This window comes from Hemiscyllium ocellatum, chromosome 47, assembly GCF_020745735.1.
Source record: "Hemiscyllium ocellatum isolate sHemOce1 chromosome 47, sHemOce1.pat.X.cur, whole genome shotgun sequence".
NCBI classification, from domain to species: Eukaryota; Metazoa; Chordata; class Chondrichthyes; order Orectolobiformes; family Hemiscylliidae; genus Hemiscyllium; species Hemiscyllium ocellatum.
Window position 1 is genome coordinate 18,589,939 of NC_083447.1, and position 19,711 is coordinate 18,609,649.

Below are 19,711 nucleotides of genomic sequence, written 5' to 3' on the forward strand. Positions count from 1 at the left end.
GCGCTTCGGGTGCTTCCGGCTGGCGGCGACTTCATCGAGGCGGGGCATCAACACATCCTCCATCCACGAACGGTGCGAACGCTGAAGAGGGAATAGCACCTCGGGGATTTCCGCCAGTTGCGTTCGTGAATTTCCGTCAGCCTTTTTTCGTTTCGTCTGTGCGTCACGGCGCTGAGCCGGCGGGCGGGCGCCATGTTGTGGAAGGTGTTTTCTTCCTCTTTCAGTCAGTGTGTGTAATGGAGAGACACCCGGGGGTCGGATCCGCACAGAAAAGCACCGAGAAAATAGCTGCCAATATCAAAACGCTTAAGCAGTAACAACAGAACCGTTTATTTCCTATTTCAAGAATCAGTGAGAGCTCAATTGCAGTGCCCGGTGGTAATTTTTTTTCCAATAAGGAGAGAGATATATAATTTTTGAGTAAAGACAAAAGGGAGAGAGCGAGAGAGAAAATGTCTCTCGAAAGCCTCAGCCTCACCTCCTCCAACAAGCAGTCCCCCCAAAACGAACACAACAACATCAACCTCATTGAGTCAGGAGACGAAAGGTCGAGTAAAAACAACCTTTTTATCCAACATTTCTCTTTTTATATATTTATATAAAAACAACAACAAATTATCCAACAATCTACCAAGGTCAATTTTTCTGAAGGGAAACCTTGGAAACGGAAGGTAGAGGAATGTATCTGTGGATTAACATTTTTTAAAGAAGGATTTTTTTTCTCATTCTAAATCCTCTTGAAAATTGGTTCGCTGGATTTTATATATATAAATATCCTTTTCATATATAAAAAGAAGGAACTAAGGGGTGATTTAAGGCCTAATCGCATGCTTGGGTGGTGGAGTGCAATGTGGCTATGTCTTTAATGCAAAGGAGTTCTTTTTACAGTAGGGCCTATTTCTGTATGCTTATTAATTTTATTTCATTGATGCTTATTCTTTCCTCTATAGTCCTTTAACAAAACGCAGCCCGGTTAAAGGACATCGGCAATTGACCTTTGAACTTCGATTTTTTTTACCCAGCGTCCCCATTGTAAATGGGAAAACATTTATCATTTGTTTTAAACCTGCTTTGAATCTATCTTGATCTGTTTGTGATTTTATTTTAAATATGCATGATCAATTTTCAAACATGACTTTCCAATCCCCTCACAAATACAACTACCCAAGTTTTATTCTTTTTTTTAACGTGGCTTCAGTTTGATCCTTTCAAAATCTGTTGTAACCATATTAAAAAAAACCTTCTGTTTGTACAGTATTTGCTGGTCATTGTGAAACATTCATTCCTTTGTTTGCAAAGAAAAACAAATTACAACTCTTCGTTAATTTCAATTTCTTCAGTAATGAATGCTAATGAGTCCCTTGCTGTACATTTCTTTTGTAGATGTAATTTTATTCCTGTTACGAAAAAAAAGTTCCAGTGTTGCCATTAGGATATCAATAAAGTGAAATGGTGAACATTTTTTTTTATGTCCATACAAACTGAAAACACTCAACAATACAGCTTAGATTTTACCCTTCCAAATTCAAATTGTTGACTATGAATTATATAAGTAAATATAGTACTAGTAACATTTGCCACTAATAGAGTAATTTGAGACATTGTCATTTTCAATCAGCAGGCAGATTAGGACAACATTGAAATGGGAGTCAGTCATTGCAGGTTGAATTCAACTGCATTTTCGATATTAGTTATGGATCAAAATGCTGCTATGGTTGAACTCTGCCTTTATTGAAAATCACTTATAAACCAAAGTTATTTTATCAATACCCTGGAGTTAATTAACATAGGTAATCCCGACATTGGCAAAATCATTATATGACTTGAAATAGGTCTCATCAAAGAAATTTGAGGTACATGTAGAGTCCATTTATGGGGTAAGTACAAACCTGAAGATCTTGATAAATTAAGTTCATGTGTCAATACTGAATAGCTTAATCTTTTAACCTGGACAGTGTAGTTATGATGTGAACAATGGTCATGATTGTATCAATAACTGTTTTGCTTCAGTAATTTATAAAACTCATTGTATTTGGGGTAACATAGAACCTAGCTAGGAGTTTGATTGACATGACAGGATGATAATTTATAAACAATAGATATTTAATGAGGACGAGCCACTTTTTTCCTCATAATTCAATTCCCTCTTTCAAATTGAACTTGCTTTTCCCAATTTGAATCATCAAGCCATCAAAGAGCAGACTTTAGGTATATTATTACCAATTTTTACATTAAACTTGAGCATCATTTACATCAACTCATTTGCAAAGTCATGGAATTATGCAAGGAAAGTTTGGAATGGGGTTGGGAAATTTAAGATCAGTTTGAAAGACAAAATTAAATAATAAAATGTAGGTAATTCTCATTTACTGTTTATCTAATTACAAATGACAATCCTGTCATGTTGATCATCTTCTTGTGAATCATAATTTTAAGAGTTAGCAACAAAGTTTTTTTTCATTGTTCTTCAAGGACAGGATAATCTGGGTTCTTTGAATTGGTGCAGAATATTTGTTTATCAGGGAGTAGGAAAAGTTCTCTCATTTATTGAGCTCCCATTTCTGGCAGCAGCAAATGCCAAGCAGTTCAAAAAGTTAGGTAGACTAGTAACTCAATCCCACCTTTTAAATGATTTCTGACAGTGCCTTCAGGCTAGATCAGGTAATATTGAAGCTAGGATGCAATGGGAGTTTAAGGAAAAGGAAAGGGGAATGATATGAAAGACTGTAAATTATTACATCATTGTTATGACTCCATCTGTTGGACTTATTTACCTAAAAGGATGGTGTTTTCCCAGTGGCTCAATTAGTAAAAGCTTTGAGCTATGTAGATGTGAAGTCTACAGATAATGAGGATGCTACAGTGCCTCTTAAAGGAGAGAATATCTGATTGATGTTGGAAGGACAATTGTATGTGGACATCACCTAAGGAGAGGATTGGGTTCTATTGTTATGTCTGCATTATGGAAAAATTAACTAACCTTCCCACATGAAGAATAATCCTACGAAGGAGATTGAAGGTACTCAGTACCATGTTGCAACTTGAGTATGATGCAATATCTCCAGTAAATGAGATGGGGAGAAAATTCATTTGTACAGTGAAATAAGTTGAGAAAGTTGCATTGTTTGTTTGTATTGATAGTGAGACTTTGTTGGCAATTTATAATAGTGGTAGAAAATTGTCAATAATTGTAATTGTTTAACGTAGCCATATCAAGACTAATTTGTCTTTTCTGTGCCGAGCGGCATATGAGGCATCCTATTTCTTCCACTGCTTCAATATTCAAAAGATCATGGTTTTTGCCTTCTTGAACATTTCCGGTTTTCCACATGATATGTTGTTAACCTGACCAGAGTGTTTCAGTTGGATGTAAATAGGGATTATGATGATCAGGTGTAAGAGTGCCTGATTGGATGTTAAATCCAGTTTTCAGAGACTGGAATGTTCTTTCCTGCTCACTAGGACAAAGGCTCATTGTATGAAACACTGTAATGCGATACTTTTGAATGCTTTACTGCATTTGCATCTAGACTTTTCACAGCCTTCTAGATTAATGGTGGTTGTGGAAGAGTTCTGGCTAATAATTGCAGAAAACTGCCATTATCTCTAGACTGGTGCTTTTTTCAAAGACACCTAATTCCTGGTGTCAATAGAATGGTCCTTTGCCCCACTTAGTTGGAATTGAAAAGTTGGGGGATATTATGTTCAGCTTCTTGAACCTTGGTTACGACACTCACTACTGTGGCAGTTTTGTTCACCATGTTATTACATTGGTGTGTGGATAATGGAGAGGATGCAGAGGATTTATAACGATAATACAAATATATGGGTGTTCATATCAGGGAAAGACTGACAAGCAGGGTCATTTCTCTGAATTGAAAAATAGGGCAGTGGCCTTACGGAGGTCTTTAAAATGATGAAAGGTTTTGATAGCATGCATATGGGGAAGATGTTTAATCTTGTGGGGAAGAAACTATATGCCATCAATATAAGATAATTGATTTGAAATCCAGTAGACAATTCAGAAGAAACCTACTCAAAGATTGGTAAGAATGTAGTTTAAGGGAATAGTTGAATTGAATGATATAAGTGCAATTAAGAGTATTTGAGACAAGTATATGCTGGGAAAGGGAGCGATTGGCCTATTTTTATGCACTATATACTCCATAATTCTATTTATGCAAATACAAGCTACGTAGGTCTCCAGATTTTCCAGTAACTAAAAAGTATATTGATTTATTTGGGGAAATGATAGCACAATCATAATTCCATTGGAGCAGTAATCCAGAAACCCAGGCCTAAGACCTGGGGGGTGTTTTCAAGTGCTATCTTGAATATCCTGGTGGAACTTGAATGCAATTGTCAAGTGAAATATAAAGCTAGTCTCAGTAATGATGATCATGTTGACTACCATGGATTGTTTTAAAAAAAAATCTAGTTCACTAGCATCATTTTAGGAATAGAAATCTATTGTCTTTATACTGGCTGGCCTACTTATGACTCCAGATCAAAGTTATATGGTTGATTCTTAACAGTCCTCTTCAAATGGCCTAGCAAGCTCCTTAGGTAAAGACGATTAAGGATGGGCAACAAATACTGGCTTTACTGCCAACACTCTATGAAAGAAATATTGTAAAAAAAAACCTAGCTGTAGCTTTCGAAGATAAGCCAGAAGTACTGACTTTATTTTGCGATGTTTTGGTGTGAAGATATGAGTTCCTTCATTTTGAAAATACACATTGCTCATGAGGCGGCTAGCAACAACCTGAAATGGTTGAAATTCTATATCAACATCCTTAGTCGTGTCACTAAAGATTTCCCGCATGTGTGCTGCTAGCGCGCTGAATATATATTCCTCAGTCCTGTTGGTTTTCAGTCTTAAAAAAAAATTCCTGTCATAGAGTCATAGAAATGTACAGCATGGAAGCAGACCCTTCGGTCCAACCAGTCCACGCCGATCAGATATCCCAACCCAATCTAGTCCCACCTGCCAGCACCCGGCCCATATCCCTCCAAACCCTTCCTATTCATATACCCATCCAAATGCCTCTTAAATGTTGCAATTGTACCAGCCTCCACTACTACTTCTGGCAGCTCATTCCATACACGTACCACCCTCTGCGTGTTCATTTTTAATATACTCATACTCATATATAGACCATACTGTTCCTATTTAAAGTGGGATGTTTACCTCTTTTATATCAGAATTGGGAAGCTGGTATGTTGGATATAAGATGTTCTCTGACTATATGTCACTATTTTAAGGTCCTCATATACCATTCACTGTCTCTGAAGATGGACAGGACAGTTATCAGATTTCTGTTAGTATCACTGTAAAACTAGTATTGGGAGGCACATAAAATCTGATTTCTTTTTCCCAAAAGAATTCTTTTGGGATAGAGCTTGTCTCTGCTCAGCATTGTTCCAGCCCAGTCTCTATTTAAGTTCACCATAAGTGAAATTCTTCTAGTCTCCTAACAAAGTCCTCATTTCTTTTTAAGCTATAAATTTATATAAAATGGAGTGAATGACGTAAAGGTTTAGGTGTTAAGTCTACTGAAAAATCAACAGCTTGCTTTTATATTAGCTAAAGCACCCAACACTTTATACAGGACAATAATTATCCAAAGAAATTGACACGGAGCTAAAGAATAGGTTTTTGGGACAGATTACTAGAAGCTTGTCCAAAAACCAGGTGTTTGAAATGCTTCAGGATAAAGAGCTGGAGAGTGTTTAGGTAGGAATGTCAGAGTTTAGGCCTTAGATGGCTGAGTTCACAGCCACCAATGATGGGATGTGAAAGCGGGTATTGTGTATAAGGGTAGGTTTGAAATGATGCAAAGATCTTTCCGATATTAGTAGACATTGATCTATAGACGCCAATTTAAAGAGGCTTTAAAAAGTTCGAAGTGTTGTGTTCCTAATATCTAGTCAGTAAAGTTGCATGCTGTTTCTTTATTGAGCAGTACAAGCCAGGAGGCTGTGAGGTTTGACATTAGTTTTTTTGTTTTGGGTTGTTTGATTTTTGCACCAGCAGTGCTTCACTTGGCTTTAATTTCCCAGAGCCAGGGAAGGAACGGGTCAAATGAGGTTCACTTTCCTAAATGCAGTTTAATAGCTGGTAGTGGAAAATTTTTATGATATTAGGTGAAGCTGGGTTGGCAAATGGTGTCACAGGTTGTAGAATTGCTTGTTAACTTTCCATGTCTAGGCTTCCATAAAGAACCACCACTTGGTTAATGTATTAGAGGGTGACCAAATATATTTCAACTCCTTCAGGAGTAGAGAAAATTACCTCAGGTATGTTCTCATTTAAAATTATCAGATGAAAGTTAGCAGGGAGATTTTGAGCTGTATGGATAGGCTGCATAGACTGGGACTATTTTTCCTGGAGCATTGGAGGCTGAGGGGTGATGTAATAGAGTTTTAAAAATTCATAAGGGGCATGGATAGCTTACATAGACGAGGTATCTTCCCGGCAGTGGAGGCATCTAAAGCTAGAGGGTGTAGGTTTAAGGTGAAAGGGGAAAGATTTAAAAGGGACTTAAGGGGCAACTTTTCATGCAGAGTGTGGTGCATGTATGGAATGAGCTACCAGAAGAAGTGGTGGAGGCTAGTACAATTACAGCATTTAAAAGGCATCTGGATGGGTATATGAATAGGAAGGGTTTAAGAGGGAAGTGGGCCAAATGCTGGCAAATGGGACCAGATTTATTTAGGAATCTGGTTGGCATGGACAAATTGGACTGAAGAGTTTGTTTGTGTGCTGTATGACTATGACAATGAACAGTTGCCATTTTAGTGATACAATAAATTTGAACAAAGCTGCTTGATGTTTAACAATATATGCATGCAAATAGTTTCAATTTTAAGTGTTAACTGTGTGTGTTTCATAATGGCACAATTAAACTTACAAAGGAAAGTTTGTTAAAGACATAAATGATGGAAGATACACTGCTTGACAGTCAACGTTTGACAAAAAAATGTTAAAGTTTTGTGCAGCATCCTCTGTCAGAACTATTATGGTGTTTGGGAGAGAACTGTGGCCTGACAATTTGCCGTTGGTTTTCACCAAGAATCAGCTAATGGATGTTAGAGTTTTTATAGAGACTTCAGTTGAAGGAAAAAGGTATGAAAGTCTGAACATTAGGTAGAAACCTTGTTCAGGCAAATGAGACTGGGAGTGAATTACCATGTCTCTCTCTTGTACCCATCGAAGCAACTGCACAGGAAATGGAAATATCTAGGAGTGGAAATTGTGTGGCCTTTAACTTTATACTTAAATTTAGTTACTTACCCAATATCATACAGGTTCTTTATTATACCATAACTAAGTGATACGAAACATTGCAGTGAGTCAGTGTCATAGGTGGAGGAAAAAATACCACATCCAAGTTTGATCCTCGCTATCACCAATGTGTGTTGACTGCCCCAGATGTTATGTGATAATCAAGAACAGTTTCACTAGCTTCTTGTTCATTCTTCAGCACAGTGAAACGAAGGTTTAAAAAATTCATAATTTTACATAATTCATCAATATTGCTGTTGGCTGAGACCTAACTCAACAGAGACTAGAGATCACTTCTGTTTATGGCAAATATTTTCTTTGGGTAGTATTTTTGAATTATTATTAGATTTTGTTATGACTTGAAAAGTTATATTTTTGAATTTGTACCTTCAAAAACTTGCATTACTGCTTTGTGAATTCCACATTGATTCCATATAAAAACAAAAGGCATGTAAACTGCATTATGTAAGTCATTGATTGCTTACATTTGCCTTTCGGTTTTTTGCAATAAAAACAACTTCGTAGATGTGCAATTTTTAAAGTAGAAAAAGGTCATGTTTGAATTTTGCTTTATTGTTTAATTTCCTAAGTTTTAACTCTTACCTCGTTACCTGTTCTTAGCAAACCAGTAATACAAAGTAAAATGCCAGAAATGTGAAAACAGTTTTTCCTCTGACTTTCTTCCATTTCTGAGCCATTGCTTCTTTCTTGCTGGAGTCCAATTTCTTGATGGATCTTACTGTGAACATGTAGGTGTGATGGAAGTTTAATGTTGGAGAAAGCCATAGCCCTTGTTGCTGCTTGTTTTCGCCAATCATCAGCACATATTTTCCTTTAGGAATGTGTTCAGGGTGGAAACTCTTTCTTCAGAATTGGGAACTAAAGCCAGCATGCAGCATTTGTACATGAACTGTGTTTGAGTTCAATTAGCTTCACCGCAGACCAAATCTTGGGACCTTGTTGGTGTACTTGCCGCAAGTATTGACGACCTCAGTGTTGATTCATTGGGATAGCTCTACTTTTCTGGTGTCATACCACTATTGCCATTCTACAAATCAGAAGGTTCAACATCAACCTTCAGTCTGTGCAGAGCTCACTACCTTCAACCAAGACGTTGATGTTCTACAATTGATCTGAGTCCTTGTGAGGTTAGAAAGGGAGAAAGTTATTCTGAATTCAGGTGAGGACAGGAATAACTTTCTTGTGTTACTACTTAGGATTCTCACAAAAAATGTAGCGTGCTGAAAATACAGAAATTCAAAGAGTCCTCAATTTCACGTATGCTGGTTTCTGCCTCAATATAGTGAATCAACAATTGAATTTCACTGTCTGGTCTCTTGAGTGACCAATAACCAGTATTTTGAGGTAGAACAGGGCTCTTGAGACATGTGGAACCCAACCCCCAAAGCATTACTGACATACCAACAGAGAATTGGAAGTATTGCTTCCATAGCAATATTGTTTAATCGTATGATTAATGAAATTATTCTTTAAAGTTACAATCAATTTAACTCATTGGTAGATTATAATATTGAGCTATGAGTATGTTGCTATTTCTGAGTCAGGTTCTTGTTAGAATTACTATGCTATTTCACTTTAGCTTGAAGTTAAAACTCTCACAATACTAGGTTCTATTCCAACAGGTTTCTTTAGAAGCACTAGGTTTTGGAATGCGGCTGATGGAGAGCAGAGTTCTGAAAGCTAGTGCTTCCAAATAAGCCTGTTGGATTATAACCTGTTGTGTGATTTTTAACTTTGTCCACCCAAGTCCAATGCCGGAACCTCCACATGATGGCTACTTTAGCTTGGACAGTGAAGTTTGCATCCTGCTTTTGTCTCTGTACTCAGTGGAATTGGGTGGTGGTCAGTTCTGATCCCAACAAAGAACAATTGATTTATCGTTTTCATTCGCTGGATTATAACTGGCATCATAAGGTCATTCTAGGATTTTTTTGCTTAATTGCTAATTAATCACTTTTGTCTGTACTGCCAATTTCTGCCTTTGATGATTCATTTCTGGTAATGTAGGGAAGAAGGAGAACTGGAAGAAGGAGAATTAGAAGATGATGGCGAGGAAGTCGAAGCTCAAGAGGAGTCACAGGAGAAAATTAAAGACAAATGTGAAAAGCAGGAACGGGATCATGAGGATGATGAGAAAGATAAGGATAAGGACAAATCCCATCGTAGGATGAAGAGAAAACGAAAAAAAGAAAGAGAAAAAGAAAAGAAGAGGTCAAAAAAGAAACGGAAATCAAAGCACAAGGTAATCAGCCCTAATATTCAATATCAACTGAACTTACGTACATGCAATGCTCAAGTTAAGATAGATGCACTAATGACAGCTATGTCTCAAGTTAACAATATTGGCTGGGAGTCAAAGGTTGACATGGCAATGAAGAAGGCTTTTGGCACACTGACCTTCATCAGTTAGGGCATTGAGTATTATAGAAAGTTGTACAGGACTTTGGTGAGGCTGCACTGAAGAGTATTGTGTTCAGTTTTGGTCACCTTGCTCTAGGAATGATGTTATTAGACTGGAAAGAGCGCAGAAGAAATTTACAAAGATGTTGCCAGGACTCAATGGTCTGAGTTATAGGGAAAGGTTGGATGTTTTTCTTTAGCATGTAGGAGACTGAGGGAGATCTTATGGAAGTGTTTAAGATCATGAAAGGTGTGGATAGGGTGAATGCACTTAATATTGTTCCCAGGGTTGGGGAAATCGAGGACTTTAAGGCATCTGTTTAAGGTAAGTGGGTAAAGAATAAATGGGAACCTGAGGGGCAACCTTTTTACACAGAGGGTGTTACATATATGGGATGAGCTGCCAGTGGGAGTGCGTGTATATTAAAAACATTTAAAAGACACTTGGACAAACGCATGGATAGAAAAGGTTTAGAAGGATATACGCCAAGTGCAGGGAAATGGGCTTAGAGTGGATAGATATTTTGATTGGCATGGGCCAGTTTGGGCTGAAGGGCCTGTCTCCGTGTTGTAGGATTATATGATTCTATAACATCAAGTAATGTTGCAAACGTATAAAACATTTGGGGTATTGTGCAGTCTCCACACCACACTGTAGGAAGGATCTGAGGCTTTTGACAGGGTGAAAAAGAAATTGACCAGAATCAAAATTGAAAGAGCCTCGCATGCTGTAAATCAGAACCACAAGTAGAGATTGCTGGAAAAGCTCAGCAGGTCTGGCAGCATCGGTGGAGAGAAATCAGAGTTAATGTTTCGTGTCAAGTGACCATTCCTTAGAACTGATAGTAGCTTGGAAAATGTCAGTTTAAATGCAGAAGATATGGTGAGGGGGAGGGCATAAGGAGTAAATATTCACTGTAAACCCACCGACCCCCACAGTTGCCTGGACTATATATCCTCACATCCTGCTTCCTGTAAAGTATCTATTCCATTCTCCCATTTCCTCCATCTCTATCACATTTGATCCGATGATGACAACTTTGACAAGTGAGCCTCTGAACTATCCACTTTCTTCCTCAAGAGAGGATTCCTCAGTACTGTTGTTGACCTTGCCCTCAGCTGGGTCAGATATCTGCACTTTAGCCCTCACCACTCCCTTCCCTCCCACAACAGCGATAGGGTCCCTGTTGTCCTTACCTACCAGACCACCAGTATCCACACCCAAAGGATCATTAACTGCCATTTCCACTACCTCCACTGAGATGCTACCACCAGACACATAATCCCCTCAGGACAGCCTGGTTCACTCTTTCTTCACTCCCAACAGATTCACTACAGCTTCATGGCACCTTCCGCTGCAACTACAGAAAACGTAACACTTATCCATTTACTTCCACCCTTCTCAGTATTCGAGGGCCCAAACACACTTTGCAGGTGAAGTAGCACTTTACCTGCACTTGACCCAATCTTGTGAAGGTGAGTACTGCTGGGATCCTGATGAAGGGCTTTTGCCCGAAACGTCGATTTTCCTGCTCCTCAGATGCTGCCTGACCTGCTGAGCTTTTCCAGCGCCATTCTAATCTTGACGCAATCTAGTCTACTGCACTGGCTGCTCACATTGGGGAAACAAAGCATACACTGGATGACTGCAGAACACTTGCATTCTGTCTGCAAAAAAGACCTTTCAGTTGCCTGCCACTTTAACACGCTACCGTGTTCTCTGGCCAATATGTCTGTTTCAGGCTTGCTGCAGTGCTCCAGTGAAGCTCAGTGCAAACTGGAAGATCAGCACCTCATTTTCCACTTGGGGACCGTGCAGCCCTCCAGAATCAGTATAGAGTTCAACAACTTAAGGACTTGAGCTCTCCCATGACCTTACCCCAAACCTCACACACCAGGCCTTGTTATCACTTAGTCTGCTACTATACAGCCATTATTATCTGTTAACAGTCTCTATTAATAGCTATTCACCCTCCTAGCTAGATCGTTATCCATCCTTTGTCTGTCCAACTGTTCTTCTGTCTCTTTGGGCTCTATCCCCACCTATCATTTATTCCTTACCCCCTCCCCCCACTCTGCCTTCTGCATATAAACTGACATTTTCCCAGTTACCATCAGTTCTGAGGAAGAGTCACTGAACCCGAAACATTAACTCTGATGTTTCTCCACAGATGCTGCTAGACTGGCTGAGGTTTTCCAGCAATCCCAAGTTAACGAGAATGTTGCCTGGAATAGAGCTGTACTACCTATAAGGAGAGTTTAGACCAACTTGGATTGTTTTAGCTAGACTATTGGATGCTGAAGAGCGATCTGACAGACGTGTATAAAATTATGAAATGGGTGGATAGTTGGTGTCTTTTTCCCATGGTGAACATGTCACATTCTAGGTTTAAGATGAGAAGGTAAACATTTAAAGGAGAAGTGAGAGGAATGTTTTTTACACAGGGTAATAGGTGCCTGCAATGCACTGCTAGGGAAAGTGGAGAAACAGAGACAATAACAATGTTTCAGAGGCATTTTGACAGAATAGAGGGATATGGACCATGTGCAGGCAGGCAAGATTAGTTTAGAATAGACTCATATTTGACACATATGGTGGGCTGAATGACCTGTTCTGGTGCTGCGTTGTTATATGTAACTTGGATGTTATGATCCCTTTAAAATTTACATGCTCATGCAGCCATTTTTCAGTGTGCAATTTCTACTGTGGCGATTCACTGTATTTTAATCACAGAACAAGGCCTATATGATTCCAGATTGCTTGATATATGTGGAGTTCTGTATAAAAAGTTACAACACGAGGGTAGCATTCAGCCCAGTGCGTGTGTCTGTGTAAAAACAAACCTATGTAGTCTAATTCCCACTTACTATATTTTTTCTTTGTTTGGTAGATTATGGTTCCAGCAAAGAACCAGCACAAGAGCAACTTGGCCTGAGAGTTATAGAATCTTAGGATGGTTACAGTGCAGAAGGAAGTCATTGGCTTGTAATGTCTGGCTCTGCAAGAACAATGATGAATGTGTTTCCAACATTGACAGTGAATTACAAATCCTGACTGCTGGTGTAAAATTTATTTTCTTTGTATCAATCTTTTACTTTGTCATTCAACTTGTATTGATGTCTCAGATTCTCCAATCTTCTGCCAGTGTCTGACATGGCCCCTCATTTCGAATTCCTCCATCAGTTCTTCCCTCAACATTTTCTTTGCTGAAGGAATAACAGTCTGTTCATGTGATTGAAGTCCTTCATTCCTAGAATCATTCTTGCAGATATTTACTCCATTTTCTCCTAAGCCTTGTATCATTCGTGAACTGTGGTGCCCAAAACTGGGGACAATATTTATGGAAATTTATCACTGCCTTGCTTTTGTATGCTATTACTCCACTTTAAAGCCAAGCATCCTGAATGTCTTTTGACTATTTTCTCAATCTGTTCTGCTTTCTATCATTTGTGCACTTATATTTTCAATCTCTCAATTCCTGCACTTAATTAAGAATTGCAGTCTTCCTATCACAATATATCAGTTCACACTTTACTGAATTAAATAGCCTCTGCCTTCATTCCCCGCCATCCACCAACCACCACCACCACCATGCCTGGAAAACAACAAATTAAAACCCCGCTGACACTTAATTCACTTCATTTCCCAGAATTAGATCCAACAGTGGCTCCTTCCTCATTGGAACTATACTGATGTAAAGTAATTTTCTTGGCCATATTTTGTAAATGCGTCCCTCTTTGCCCTTTGTATTATCCTAGTCTGTACTTGAATAATTGAAGTCCCCTTTATATCTACTGTATAGTTGTTGAAGCTATCTATACTGTCCTTGCAAATTTGCATTTCTCTATTTTTCTCATTAGTAGATAGTCCAATAGTACTTCTTAGCTTGAATCAAATAAATTCAGTCCTTGGTCCTCTCAGCATTGTAGTATTTCCTTTAACCAATCTTGCCACCCTTCTTTCTTTCCTTGCCTGTCTTTTTGGAACATCTTCCAGAAATACTTAGTATCCAATGTTGTCTTTTTATGAGGTAGGCCCCCATTATTGCCAGAACATCTGTTTTCTACATGGCTGCAACTCAGCAACCTGATTTGTTTAGTTTGTTTGTACAGTTAAATGCATATTCAACTAATTTTTAAATGCGGTGTGTTTTCTTTTCTCTTCATCCTTCAGACAATGAATTTTAGCCAACCATTGCTTTCTGGCTTTTGTCTCCTGGTTACTGACCTATCTGCTAAGGACAGCAAGTTCTCCTTATCTACTGTTATTAGGACCCTCCGTCAATTCCTGAATCCCTAAAATTACAAACTCATAATATACAATCTCTGAATATAGTTTGAATATCCTAGCAATATTCTTGTATGTCTCCTTTATTCCCTGCAGAGTGCTATCAGATGATTTCAGAAATGCAGTGAAATGAATTGCACGTAGTATCTTCACTGTGGTCTAAATGCTATTTTATGCCATTCTAGCATAATTCTTTTACTCATATTCTGTGCCTCAGCTAAAAGATAGTTTCCCATATGCATTCTTAACCACCATAAATACATTCTGTTACCTTCAAGGATCTGTGATAATGCCTCTTCTTGTTCATTTCTTGGTATGCTCCCATTCTTTATTCTTTTAGTTGCTTGTTTCTCATCTCGAAATCTATACCTTCAGGGTTCGAAAAGCACAAGTTTGGTGCAAATGTATTCTTGAAAACCCAATCAAACTGCAAAAAATCAATCACAGCGCAACCAATAAAAGAAAAGTAGTTGATTTGACAGCATGTTCTAAATGTATAACTGCTACTACTAGAAGGTCAAGAGCAGCAGACACATGGAAACACTGTCACCTGAATGTTCTGCTCCAAGCCACACTCCATCCTGACTCTTACTTCACTGGGTCAAAATCTTGGAAGTCCTTTCCAAGCATCCCTACTAGCCTGCCTACACTCTATAGGACTGCAGGGTTCAAGGACCTCATCATCATCATCATCATCACAAAGATGTGAAGAATGAATAATAAATGTTGGCCCATTAAATGGGAATATATTGGCAACCGTATTTATCTTTAGTGACCTAATTATGGCATTGACCTTCTTGACATAAAGTAAACAAAACAAGGATTTTGAATGGCCTTGAAATTGAGTGAAATTTCATAGTATACCCGAATGCAGTGAGGCTGCCTGTACTGTTTTGTGGTGGTATAACTTGCAAAATGTTGCTGCCAAGTAAGCATATTGTTATGGCTTCTAGATATGTCATGACACACTGTGGAGCAAGTGGAACTCGATTAATTTTGGTTGTGGGAATTGCTGCCTAGATTAGCATTTATTGACCACTCCAAATTGCCTAGAGGGCATTTAAGAATCAACTACATTGCTGTGTATCTGGAGTCACATTTAGGCCAGACCAGATAAGAATGGTAGTTTTCTTCCTTAAAGGACATCAGTGAACTAGATGGATTTTTTTGAAAATCAACAGCGGTTTCATGGTCAACATTAGATTCTTACTTCAGATTTTTATTGGATGCAGATTCCACCATCTGCCATGGCGGGATTTGAACCTGGGTCCTCAGACCATTACCTGTGTGGCTGGATTAGTGGTCTAGTGAAAATACCTTTAGGTCACTGCCTCCATGAACATGGGCTTCCTGGCTCAGAAGTAGAGATACTACCACTGTGCCACAGGAGTTCCTTTTCGTATAGTCTCCTATAGTTGGGTCATCTGGTTACAGTAGATAACAAATTAAATGTACATTGGTATGTTGTATTTTCAGATTTTCCACTTTACCTGTCTTTGCAGAGACATGTATCTTCCAGTGATGATTTTTCTGACTATAGTGATGAGTCTGACTACAGTCCTGGGGAGAAGGGATATCGGAAATATCGGGAATACAGTCCACCATATTCACAGGTAAAGACAACAGAGTAGAATATTAATTCATTTTGTGCTACTTCACTTTCCACTGCTATCTTCAAGGTATTTTCTCTAATGGTTAGTATAGGTTTGGCCTCAGAAAGGCATTTTCTCTTTGGATGTTTCTTGCCATCACTCCATGCTGTATCAATGACATTAGAATCTGGAGCATAAGTATGCCATTCCATTCCATTCCTTGAATCTATATGATCATGGCTGTACTGATTGTGGCATAAACTGCACTTTCAGTCCATCCCCAACAAACCTTAACATCAAAATCTATTTAAGATCAAAAATCTATTTAACTTACCTATTTAACATTGAATATTTTCAATGCCCCTGCTTCCACAGTATGCTACAGAAGGGAATTCCAAATGTTTATTACTCTCTTCATCTCTGTTGTTATGACCAGGTGAGAAGATATAACTGTGTTTTCTCTTTTCCTGCTCCTGTTTTCCCACAATAATTTTTTAAATTTAAAAGCAGGATGTTGTATTGCCAATTCAATAAGTATCTAGGCCGTTGCAGATTGTAAGAATTAAACCAGACACACATTCTTGAAAGAAGTGAGTTTTATTTTGTTTTATTGCTAAAACCCATGCAGGTAAAAGTATTGGAAAGACTGTTTAAAAAATGTTCAAATGTATCTTACTCCACACTAATGTGCACAAACATATGTGCTCCCCAAGTAACCAAAAATTAAATGCAGGTTTGCGGTGTTTCAGATTTTTCCTAACTTGGCCAATTTAAGAATGCAAGTTTTAAAAGAAAAAGAGATTTGATTAACACTAATTTCTGATAGATTCTGTTCTCTTGGAATCATGGTTGCTTGGTTGAAATCTTCCCTCAAGATTCTGTGTTTACAGCAAGGAGGTTCTGATTAATTTTCAAGCCTTAGCCAAATAGACCCCTGCTGCTAATGGCAAGGCCTAAACAACATTACAGGATACAAAATAAAGCAGAGCAAGATAGCTGACAAAGACACATCTCTCTCTTACGCGCTCAACGCTTCTACACTCGGTTCGAGCAGAATACCAATGGCGTAGTGACACCTGCCCCAATAACCCCGGATGCACCTGTGCCCACTGCCACTGCTGCAGACATCATATCGGTCTTCCTGGGAGCCAAGTTAAGGAAAGCAACAGGCCTGGACGGTGTCTCTGGTCGAGGACTCAGATTCTGTGCGGACCGCTCGGTGGAGTTTTTCACTGACATCTTCAACCTCTCTCTACTACAAGCCAAAGTCCCCACCTTCTTCCAGAAGGTTACATCATCCAATGGAAGCATATTCAATATGCCTTAATGACTACCACCCAATGGCTCTGATCTCAATAATGATGAAGTGCTTTGAGAGGCTGGTTACGGCCCACATCAGCTAAAGTCTCACAGCCTGCCTCGATCCCCTATAATTTGCCTAAAAATGTCCGCGGCGAATGCCATATCCCTAGCCTTGCACTCACCTCTGGAATATCTGAACAACAAGGACACCTCCGTAAGATTCCTGCTCATTGACTACAAGCTCCCCCTTCAAAACCATTATCCCCTCCAGACTGATCTCAGAACTCCAAGATCTTTGTCTTGGCTCCGTCCTTTGCAATTGGATCCTCAGCTTTCTGACCCACAGACTGCAATCAGTGAAGATAGGTAATTGCATCTCCTCCACAATAACACTGACTACTGGAGACCCCCAAGGATGTAACCTCAACTCCCTACTGTACTTCCTATACACCCTCGACTATATTGCTAAATTCCAAGATAATGCCGTCTGCATGTTCGCTGATGACACCACTGTAGTAAAATGGATACCTAACAACAAGTCAATATACAGAAGGAAGATAGAGGGCTTTGTGACATGGTGCAATGTCAACAAAATTAAAGAACTGATATTGACTTCAGAAGGAAGGAGGAGAATATGTCCCCATCTGCTGAGGTTCAGAGGGTGGAGAGCATTAAGTTCCTTCGATGGTTGATAATTGATAATGGATTTCCCACGTAGATGCAACAGTCAAGAAGGCACAACAACATCTCTTTTTCTTCAGGTGGTTCAGGAAATTTGAAATGTCCATAAATACCTTCACCAACCTTTACAGATACACCATTGAAAGCGTACTTTCTGGTGCATGATGATCTGATATGGCAACGCCCAGGACCGTAAGAAACTATAGAAGGTTCTGTGTCGAGCTCACCTTCCATCTGTGAAGTTCATTTACGCAGCTCATTGCTGTGGAAAGGCTGCCAACATCATCAAAGACCCATTGCACCCCTGTAATGATCTCCTACAACCTCTTCCATCAGGCAGAAGATACAGAAGCTTGAACACATGCACCAGCAGGTTCAGGAACAGCTTCTTCTAGGTTGGGAGACTGGAGCTGATGTGGCTGTAACCAGCCCCTCGAAGCTATTTACAGTAGCTTCTTTCATGTTATTAGACTGATGAATGGACTCTGTAGTCTCAAATAATGCTGATCTTACTGACATTGATCTTGCCAAATGCATACCCTGTGCAGTGTAACCTGTTTGACTCTGTCTAAGTCCTTTTACACCTTTTGATCTGTGCATCCTTGCTGCTTATGATCTGTCTGTACTAGTCGTAAACAAAACTTTCCCCTGAGCTTCGGTACGTGTGATAATAAATCAATCGATCAATCAAGTTCAAGTCCAACAGTCAGATATAAAAGAGTTAATGTCTCTCCATGTCATTTGTGTATTCCAAAGACTATAGAATGTCCCCATTACTTCTGTCTTACCATCATGTGATGGCCAAGAGGATTGACTGTGATGCTTAACATTGCATTCTTTATTTTTCTGCTTTGTACCAAGATTCTATACGCAGATACCTAAGATGGTGCAGTAAGTGGTGAATTTGTTAATTTTCCACAGTACTCATATGAGTACATGTCACAATAATGTCATTTAATAGTGTAATTCAATAATTTAGTTTCAAATATCGCAACCATTAATCTCAAATAATTCATCCTTCATCTTGATGTAAGAAGCTGAATCCGCAAACATGTCCAGTAATGCCATTGTCTCTGATCGGGTCTCCATGGAGAGAAATGTGGCTTTATAGACACAAATTAGCAACTACTTTATTCAAAGACCTTGGTTTAACACGAGTGTCTTTTTAACAAAGCACTCCATAGAGGCCAGCCAATAAAATTACAATTAATCTTTGTTTCATCAATTAATTGTTTTTAAATTGTTCCCCCAGTTTTAGATTCCCTCCCAGCCTGCCTCAGTCACCATGAGAGGAAACATTTTCCAGCATCTGTCCTGTCCAGCCCCCTCAGAATCTTGTATGTTTGAATAAAATCTCCTTCTTCTAAACTCTAATGAGCATAGGCCCAACCTTCTCCACCTTTTTTTTATAAGACAAACCGATCTTCCCAGAAATAGCCTTCCCTGAATGACAGGTTGAGAGAGTGGTTAATAAATCATATAGTTTCTTATACTTGAATCACAAATCATGGAGTACAAGAGCAAGATAGTTATGTTAAACATGTCTAAACTTGGCCTCAGTGTCTGGGTACCATTGAAGGAAAGGTATAAAAAAGTTAGTGAGAACGAAGGAAAAATAACAAGAACAGAAGTTGGCACTGTTTTTCTCAGAGAAAGGAAGGTTGGAGGTAATTTGGCATAAGATGTTCAAAGTCATGACGTGTCTGGTATCAGGAAAATCTACTCCCATTGATAGAAGGATTGGGAATGAGAGGGCACAGATTTAACATGTTTTTCTTTATTCTTTTATGGGATGAATGTGTTAATGGCAAGGCCAACATTGTTGTCCATCCCTAACTGTCCTTGAAGTGAGTGGCTTGCGAGGCCATTTTAGAGGGCAATAAAGAGTCGACCACATTGCTCTGGTTCTGGAGTCATGAGTAAGTCAGGCGAGGTGGGAATGACAGATTTCCTTGCTTAAAAGGTATTGGGAATCCAAGTGGTTTTACAGCAATTGGTACATTAGTTGCATGGTCACTGTTACAGAGACAAGCTTTATGATTCCAGTTTAATTAAGTGAATTTAAATTCATCTGAACATGGACCAAGGTTAGGCTTTTTGGCTCCTCTAGCCTGCGCTGCCATTTAAAAATATCATGGG

At 39.0% G+C, this 19,711-nt stretch overlaps 1 protein-coding gene across 1 annotated transcript in view; it reads left to right on the top strand.

Moving 5' to 3' along the window:
- Positions 1-215: 215 nt before the first annotated feature.
- The window catches only part of zc3h4 (zinc finger CCCH-type containing 4), a 75,796-nt gene continuing 56,300 nt past the window's right edge, over positions 216-19,711 (top strand). Inside the window, exons 1-3 of the mRNA XM_060856159.1 lie at positions 216-547; positions 9,317-9,551; positions 15,500-15,610. Coding sequence (XP_060712142.1) covers positions 453-547; positions 9,317-9,551; positions 15,500-15,610 — 441 coding nt within the window. The 5' untranslated portion in view covers positions 216-452. The remainder of the gene's footprint in view (positions 548-9,316; positions 9,552-15,499; positions 15,611-19,711) is intronic.